The sequence below is a fragment of the Plutella xylostella genome, chromosome 28 (assembly GCF_932276165.1).
Source record: "Plutella xylostella chromosome 28, ilPluXylo3.1, whole genome shotgun sequence".
NCBI classification, from domain to species: Eukaryota; Metazoa; Arthropoda; class Insecta; order Lepidoptera; family Plutellidae; genus Plutella; species Plutella xylostella.
Window position 1 is genome coordinate 2,549,490 of NC_064008.1, and position 9,196 is coordinate 2,558,685.

General features: G+C 36.8%; 1 protein-coding gene across 3 annotated transcripts; it reads right to left on the reverse strand.

Annotated features, from left to right (window-relative positions):
• Positions 1-3,476: 3,476 nt before the first annotated feature.
• LOC105386020 (alpha-N-acetylgalactosaminidase) lies at positions 3,477-8,379 on the reverse strand. Of its 3 annotated transcripts, XM_048631347.1 has the most exons (9): positions 8,040-8,377; positions 7,600-7,774; positions 7,133-7,307; positions 6,727-6,824; positions 5,375-5,536; positions 4,810-5,019; positions 4,257-4,430; positions 3,770-3,842; positions 3,477-3,561 (listed from the first exon to the last, which is right to left on the reverse strand). In XM_048631347.1, the coding sequence occupies exons 1-9, from the start codon at positions 8,198-8,200 to the stop codon at positions 3,530-3,532; spliced, it is 1,260 nt and encodes a 419-aa protein (XP_048487304.1). In that variant the 5' UTR covers positions 8,201-8,377; the 3' UTR covers positions 3,477-3,529. The 3 variants fall into 3 exon arrangements, with proteins under 3 accessions (XP_048487304.1, XP_048487305.1, XP_037967026.2); XM_048631348.1 differs by lacking the exon at positions 5,375-5,536 and having other exon boundaries at positions 8,040-8,379; XM_038111098.2 differs by lacking the exon at positions 4,257-4,430 and having other exon boundaries at positions 8,040-8,378.
• Positions 8,380-9,196: the final 817 nt, after the last annotated feature.

Below are 9,196 nucleotides of genomic sequence, written 5' to 3' on the forward strand. Positions count from 1 at the left end.
TCTGCGTCTAATTTCCCCACATATATTTCCTGATATTTTAAACTTTATTTAGAACCTGCACCATAGTCAATAATATTAACCAGCACTGGTGCTATAAATATACCTACGCTGAGTAAAGTAGCGACCCTTTTGGTTTTAATAGTCTTTCGTGCTATTACTATGGCTCGATTTCATCCCTAAAAACTAACACTTAAAATACTAATAGCTTATTGCAATCACCAACCAACCTAACCAACTGGTCCACATGAGATTTGGCTGCAAACCACATCATAAACTTCACTACTCTACCACCGATATAAATCAAACTTACAGTTTAAATTCAACTCTTACGGCGCACGTATTAAGAACCGCACAGAGTGTAGCGTGTTCGGTGCCGCATCATAAACCCAGTTGGATGTAGGGAAATCTTGTAGACGGGGATATGCATCAAATATTACTAGGAGTAAAGCTGCGTACAGACCGGCTAAACGAACGCCAAAGAAACGGGTTTCGTTGACCTTCGTTGCGGCAATCTGCCCTGTATCATACAGGGTGTTGCAAAAAGGGTATACTAAGCCTATCCTACTAAGCCTAATAATAAATATCCATCGTTAGGCGTTCGTTGGGCGTTCGTTGGGCCGGTATGTACGCAGCTTAACGCAATTCGGGATTTTATGAGTCGTTCAGCAAGGCAGGTTGGTGTGTTCAATAAGAACACCACAGATATCTAGGCACATGAAAAAAAAACGAAATTCCAAATTACCTACTACGGTTTAAGTAAGTACATTGAATTGAACCTAAAGGTAAGCGTCCACCTATCGCATCGGTATCGTAGGTATCGCACCACACGGATTTTCATAAATGTACCTATAGAGAAACGGCGTCGGCAATGCCGATGAAGTGGACGCACTTATGTGAATTTCTATACAAAGAATACTGCATACGATGCGTCCGTTGCGTACAACGCCAAAAGGTGGACGCTTAAGTATCTTTAATTTTCCCAAATAGGTATATTACATACATTGGTCCTTAACTATCTACATAGCATTAAAGCTGAAGTCAACATAACAGCGGCACTGCATTGTTTACAGGCTGTTACTAAAACTCTACATCACATATGTACACAAACGCTAAATCCCTAGTAAACCACTTGAGTACTAGAACAGGACCTAGGTTGTAGCCAAGAGCTAAGTCCGGATTAAGTGTTGGAGCCTTGTAGCGTACTTTATTCACAACACGTTGAGATATGTTAAGCCGACTATTAAGTACGGGGCCTATTCTGAAAGCTCTAGGTCTTAGGATAGGCTAGGTATGGTAAATAAAGATTTTAGTTAGATAACAACCGCTATTCTAATATGGTAGACTATACTTAGGCCATTTTTCTTTGAAAGATCGGCCAATTAATTACAAAGATTTAGTGCCAATTTCTCCATTCTCTGTTAAAGCATAACTAAGGAGTAGTGGTTAACTTTTGACACATCTGTAAAGAATTTAATATGGAGATGACATACTCGTATAATTGATAAATTTTTCCCTGGTTACGATCTAACCGACTATGGAGAAATTGGACCTAAGAAAGCAAAGACGCTTTTAAAACTTAATATCAAAGTAGATATGTTATTAGTACCTACATGATTCATTTGACTACTATCCCATCCATCAACTGAACTTCTAACTTCGTCAGTTAATGCATATCATCAAAATATTTACGATACTTTACTAAACATATTAATCGTTTAATATGAGACCGTAAAGCAAGAGCATTAAAATTGGAATTCCTGTAGCAGTGTGTATCAATATATCTACTGGCTGACGTACTACCGTCATATCCGCTTGCGAGACTACTTCCGGTTCCGGCTCAGCGGCCATCTTGGAGGAAATTGACGGAATTTAACGGTTCTTTTTTATTTCATTGAATTCAAAAGATGTCTTGGAATTTATTCTGGTTTAATATTTCGAATATTCATGATCAGGAGCATTATAATTATCTAATAATACGGAAAAATACAATATTTTATTTTAGTAATAAGTAAATTTTATTAAATATAAAATACTTAAACAAAATTAAAGGAACATTTATAAGTAAGTATGTAGTAACTATTTATCACTCGATAACAAAAAACCGGCCAAGTGCGAGTCGGGCTCGCGCACAAAGGGTTCCGTAGCAGCAAATATAATATTACAGTTAAATCAACCTATCTCAAAAACTATAAGAGATACTTTGATCAAACCAAAAATCGTTGAAAGAGTTAATTAGCATGCATCACCTCTATTTTTTTTAGAATTTTATACCCCGTAGTTATAAAAATAGAGGGGGGGGGACATACTTTTTACGACTTTGAGAGCTGATATCTCAAAAACCGTTCACTTTAAGAAAAATGTTTTTTAGAAAACTTTATATCATTTTAAAAGACCTTTCCATTGATACCCCACACGGGTATGTACATCGAAAAAAAAAATTTCATCCCTCAGTTACATGTATGGGGGGCCCCACCCCCAATTCTTTTTTTTACTATTTAGTGTCATATTTTTGTAGCGGTTCATACAACACATATTCCCATCAAATTTCATCACTGTAGTACTTATAGTTTCCGAGTAAATCGGCTGTGACAGACGGACAGACGGACAGACGGACATGACGAAACTATAAGGGTTCCGTTTTTGCCATTTTGGCTACGGAACCCTAAAATAAGTACATCAAAACAAAATACCATCGCATTTTTAGAAATTTTGCACTGGCGAATACTGTTTAATTCAGATCTTAGGCACAATGAACAACATTTCAAAAAACTAAAGCTGCTATAAATCGAAAACCATTTCGAGATTTAGCTCTAAAGGCCACAAAAAAAATGTTTTTGTATTTTTTGGATGTATCATTTTCGAGAAAATCATAAAATAGTAAAAAAGTGCTGATGACGTCATGCATCAGGTGCGATGCATTTTGATGATCAAAGCCTATAGATTTAAAAACAAAGTAACTGTCACTTTCATTTTTGATTGACGTTGACGTTTTATCGTGACGTTGTTGTTTATTTGGGTCATTTTCATTAATTCTGTTGTGACACTTTCTGACTATTTTTTTAATTTATTATTAAGAGATGACCTCTATATAATATGTCACAGAGCATGCCACCGCCTACACAGTTAAAAAAATGCTTCTGCTTATTTTTTTACATGATAAGTACCTACTTTCCATCATCAGAAATATCAAGGTCATTTGAAAATGACCCATTTGTTGGTTGGCATGTAAACAAAGTTTAAATGTCACTTGTCAGTGTCATTTATGTTTTTTTTCGAGACTTAAGCAATAGACAAAAATAAAAATTGAGCCTAATATGTGACGTCACTTCCGGTTTTAAAATAATTAACTTTAAAGTTAAAAATAACATGCAAAAATTTATGTATATACAAAATAAAAAAATACAGGTCCACTAATTTTCTATAAACTTTCCGAATAACTAATAAAAATATAGGGTAAAGAAAATGAAATGTTGTCCATTACATGTCATATTGAAACAGTTCACATCCTCATGTTGTATTATTATTATTATCACAGAGGAAACAGTGTGTACACTACTGCATCTGTAAACAAGAAAATAACAATACTATGTTATAAAGTACTTAAATTTATACAATGGCGGAAAGTCAGTCATTACAGTCGAATTAGCGTAGTGCTTTCACAACACGTAGTATTCCATCCTTTGGAGCCTCGATTCGCTCGACATTTGTCTCCTAATGTACTTGATTTATCATTAATAATGTCTATAGGTAGAGAAAATAAATAACCTACCACTGGATGGGACAGTCACATGTATCGGTTCCCGAGATGTTATGTTTTTCAAGAATGTTCTGTTCAAAACGTCCTGAAATGAAAATGAATATTTTGAAATGGTGTTTTGTACAGAAAGAGATGCGAACGGAGAGTAGTTTTTAAAAATTAACGTTCATCAGAAATTTTTATATTTATACGATGAATAAAAACATTTGAGTTTGACTTTGTATACTGTCCAGCAAAAGGACTATAATTTTTATCACACAAATGTTAAAATTTGTGTGTATGCAATGTTTGTAATAATAAAAGTTAAACGTATTAATCTCAAACTAGGTAAGCTAGTAGTAACTTAAGAAATATAGGTAAGTACAATCTTTGATTATATAGGTACAACCCGAAGGGTACAACCTGGGACAAAGAAACCTAATCCCCGAACCGATTACAATGCTGCGAGCACTCACGTTTCTTCACCCCAGAATATACAACAAAAACCCAAAAAGCTCACCATCACAGAATACCTCCTAGTGAACGGTTCACAGACGGCATACTTGTGCAGAAAGAAGGGGATAGTGACGTCACGGAAATGGAAGTTGACGACGGCGAACGAACAAGCTGGGTTCATGTTGCCCTTTTTAGGTTCGTGGGGCTTCACCCAAATGGTTAGGAACGGGTCTATAGCCTGGAAATTTTGGATTTTTTAGAGCTTCCTGTTCTTGCGTGTAAGTGTTGTGAAAATGTATTAGGTAAGTATGTTTTTCAAGGTAAATAGAAGAACTTGATAGCTTGGAGTAAATCTTCCCGAATGGGGTAAAGGATATATTTTATAACTTGAAACAGATACAAGTTATTTTTTAAATGCTTGTCTTGTGTGCTTGTCTAAGCTGGAGTAATTAATGCATATAAACTATACAGTGTGCTATATCTTACACATAATGCATCATATACCTAATATATGTGGTAATGGTAATTATATCATCATTCAGCATATAACAGAAGAGTTGTACTATTTGCAGATGAAAACAGTAACTAAGCTTTCAGTATTTACAATAAGCACTCACAAACGGCTGAGCCGGCACTGCCATCATATCCTGGTTGATGGCTACCAAGTCTTTATTCAGTAACAGTTCTTTCTCTTTTTGACTGATAGCGTCGAGGTTGCAACTGATCAGTAGCGGAGCGGGCAACATGGCGTAGACTACCATTTGTAAACGCAGCCAGCCGAATGAGTCAATTCCTTTCGTTGGATTCAACCCTCGGCCTACAAGGAGCTAGAATTGATGGAAGAGGTTATTATTGGTGGTTTCTACAAGGTGTTGGAAAAAGAGTATATAGTAAACCGAAAGAAGATGACTCAGGAGGTAATTTTGGTATTTTTTTATTCTACGACCATTACAAATTAGTGGGTACTTGTTTTTCTATTGGTACCTACGCGTATAGATAAAGAAATAAAATAAAAATGGCGACTGTTCCATATTATTATGTGGGAGCAGGACAGGACGAGATAGCATGACTCCTTCTGCCATTTTCAAACGGCTAATTAGTATCTAGGCCTTGAAAGAATTCTAATTCCGACAGTAACTCATACCTAAATGTTGTTGTTGTCAAAATATGGAGCTACATTACCATGTCTGGATCAAACCATTGACCTGGTCCGTGGTACTTCTTCATCAAATCGTAGCTACTTTCGAAAAACTTGACAGTGTGGTAAATGTTTCCCGCAGTGTGGAAAATATCGTGATACGTACGAAACAGATTGCAATGCTCCACTATAGGCTCAAAGTTTACCTGGAAAATATCGGGATGGATTGTAAATATTTAGATGGGATGGACTGTTTTGCATGCATCGGTTTGAAAGAAAATTGTTGGTGAATTTATTATTATGGGATTGCAAAAACGTGCCAATAAAATGGTGGCTTTATAATCAAGGCATCGTCTACCAGTCAATAAATGAAGTGTAATAAAATATGTACCTACCTATCTAGAATAATTGTAAAACGGTAGATATGTACTTTTATTGTAAGAACGTGAAACGTGACGACATTAATTTGATAACGTGTAACTAGAATTTCTCCGAGGTCGTATCGGCTATCACTGTTTCAGATATAGCTCATAAAAATTGCAATCTAATCTACCTAAGCATGAACAATTAAGTCCTGCTCAATATCACAACGCTACATGTCATGTTTAAGTTCTGCTTAACGTGTTGAGTACTGGGATTGCTGGCAGAAAATCAACAAGGTAAAAATATGGATGCTGATATTCGCGAATAAACTATGCCAAATACAGTTAGGTATTTCAATGTTATTTCCCAATTTCATTAGGACTAATATGACACTGAATAGTGGCTGCAACAAACCTTTGTCCACTGCAAGAGTATATAGTGCCACAAACTTATCTGTTCCGGTGACAGCTCAAATAAATCTGTAATATTTCTTAATTCTATAAGATTTTAGAAAGAAAGAAAGAAAGATAAAACTTTATTTGACAATGACAGCAATCATACTTAATTATATACACAATAATACAGAACTTACGTATAAATTTGCTGTCCGCCAAAAAGGCGTCCACTCAGCTATTGCAGCGCCCTTGGCCACAGCCAAGGACACTGCGCTTAAGTTTTAAGTTTGCTCGTATTGTTATTTCGCTCTTGCGGTGTTAATAAACCCATCTAATGTTTTAAAATATACAATTCATTAGTAAGTAATGAGATATGGATCAATTTAGTTCGCTGTCACCGGAACAGATAAGTTTGTGGCACTATATACGGCATGAGTGTCGATTTTACAAGTACGTATAGACGTTTGCGGCCACTACACGGGGTGATAAACTCGTTTAATGCGAGTTCCACCAATCACAGCGCCGTATTTATAGCGAATCGTAATTTAGTGACTTTTATCTACGTCGATAACGAACCCGTGGTACCGCAACTTCGCTGATTAAGATAAATTTATATATTAAGCTTAAGCACTACTCACCATTTTATTCTCTATAAACTGTATGTAATACGGCCAACTGCAAGTGTACAGAATCGGGCGACCCGTTTTATTAAGAGTGCGGCTTAAATCTATGTACCCTGGAATGGAACGTGCGTATAAACATTTCGTGGGAATTCGATTGTGTCGCTATTTTTGGTCAAGTTACGTGAATGGCAGTGTACGGTTCAGAATGTATGCTCTGTGGTTCATACAACATAGAACAACATAGGCCCCGGTTCGACCCTTGGATAGAAAATGGATGGGCCGATTTTTATGAAATTTGGCATGTAGTAAGTTGGATTAAAACATAGGATACTTTTTATCTCGGAATTCCTATGGAATTTTTTTTAAGCCGAAATGAAGCCCGTGGAAAAAGAAGTTTATTATAATACTTCACATAAACTACCTGTATTCAAATAGTCCGCTTTAATAAAACACCCGTCCACTTTAAGGAAGTCTACATCCCAGCTGGCGAAGGTTGCGGAGTCAATATCGAAGTGATCTCTGATCCCCGGGTACCCTTTACAAGTGTAGGTGCCCAGGCTTGTGTACATGCCAAACTTTAGGCCTTTTGAGTGTATCTAGAATTAGAATTGAAAACTAACTACTGTGGTTATGGCTGAGAACTGGGGCTTTGGTTTTTGAATGATAAGTTTTATCCACCTTTAGTTATAATAATTATATGACATTTGTATACTTTTGCTTGGAGTTAAATCATTACAATGTTATGGAAACAGGTAGGTACATACCTACTCATTTGAAACTCAAAATTGTTGTAGATCAAATTAAATATGATAAATTAATGGCCTGCATTAGTAAAATTATACTTTTGACTGTGTCTTACCACTAAATAACAAGACAAATAGTACTAACATAATCAGCCAAGAACTTCATCCCTCGCGGGAACCTCTCTCTGTCTGGCACAAGTTGTCCGAACTCATTCCTCTGTGGCTCTGACCAGCAATCATCTATGATGACATACTCGTAGCCGGCTTCAATGTAGCCGTCGTTGAACAAGTGATCTGCTACTGACATTATTAGACTTTCACTGCAAGTTATTTATCTATTTCATTGATTATTGCACAAATATTTATAAAATATAAGTGTACAAAGGCTTCTTCATGCTATAAGCATTTTCATTAATGTTAGATGATCTACAGGTAATATAAAACAGTCTGGTTACTAAGTTCCTTCCATTCCATCTGATATACTTACTTATAGGAAACTAGTAACATTAAAAAAGGCAACTTAAAAGTATAAAACATAATTAAGGGAAAGTTTAAGAAACTTTTGAATGCTTTAAAAAAACTTACTCCAAACATCTGACTGTAGTATTTTTGCAGTCAACCTGGCACTCGTGGTAGCCCCACGACAGCCACCCCATCGGAGGCTTCAGGGCTAAGCCATTATTCAATAGATCCACAAGTGCAGGAAATAAAATTAAAAGTGATAGAACACCGAAACACAAACTCATGTTCACTTCTAGGCTGAAAGTTAAATAAAAACTAATTAGGCATTTTTTCGCATAGCCAGTTTTTGGTTTATGTTTTATTGTTTAATATTTTGTATTAAAACTTAATCGTTTTCAGTTTGTTTTGATTTTTTCCACGACTGCACTCGCTTTTTCATAAATCACAACACAAACAAGATGTCAATTTGTGCAAACTGTCAATGTCAAAACTGACATTGAAAAATTTGGCAGTGACAGATGACCATAATAGACAACATTCGTACTTTTTTTTAAACAGTGAACAGAGTTTTTTTTCCAGAAACACAGTTAGGACCCATTTCCGCTTTCAGAACTTTTCAGTTGGACTGTAGATACTTAGATACTTACCTAATTTCAATAAAATTACGTTCGTAGGTACTCGTATCAATATCCCTAGACCTAGTTACTACCGATTTATGATAAGCACGTGCGGCGCGTGGACTAAATTGTAATCATCCAATCAAAATCAATGTGACAGTAAAGCAATTACCGGGGAACCAATCAGCATGCTTTGCAGCTTTTAATTTATAGCCAATCAGCGTGGTCCGCGAAAGGCCGCAGTTTGTCGGGTGAATGGGGCGCAATGGAGCGCAATCACAGATGTCAAAGTTATCAGCCAATAAGAGGTCTTAATTTGTGACTGAGACGGCGGCAAATTTGTTTATCGAATAAATCATGATCTACCCGACTCTGAGTAGGTAGTGAGTACCCTGACGTAACAGCGTGGAATTTTTTAACCTCCCCTGACCCGGGCCTCACAAAGGCCCGAGTCTCCTATTTACGCCGTATTTCGCGTCCAGCGTCACGCCGCGCCGTAGGCCGCGTCACGATGCTCACTATAGAAATGTACTGATGCGGTCTCCCTCACACGCCGACGTTGGCGCGTAGATGTAGTGATCATCGTGACGCGGCCTACGGCGTGACGCTGGACGCGACCTACGGCCTAAATAGGAGACCCGGGCCAAAATGGGTTGACGTTAC

Excerpts from the sequence above, each read along its gene's own strand:
- LOC105386020 (XM_048631347.1), bottom strand. The coding sequence starts at position 8,200 with ATGAGTTTGTGTTTCGGTGTTCTATCACTTTTAATTTTATTTCCTGCA. Across the intron at positions 7,308-7,599 it reads TGAAGTTCTTGGCTGATTAT|ATACACTCAAAAGGCCTAAA; the intron begins GTTAGTACTATT and ends TTCTAATTCTAG. Across the intron at positions 3,562-3,769 it reads TGTGACTGTCCCATCCAGTG|ATGCAGTAGTGTACACACTG; the intron begins GTAGGTTATTTA and ends TCTTGTTTACAG.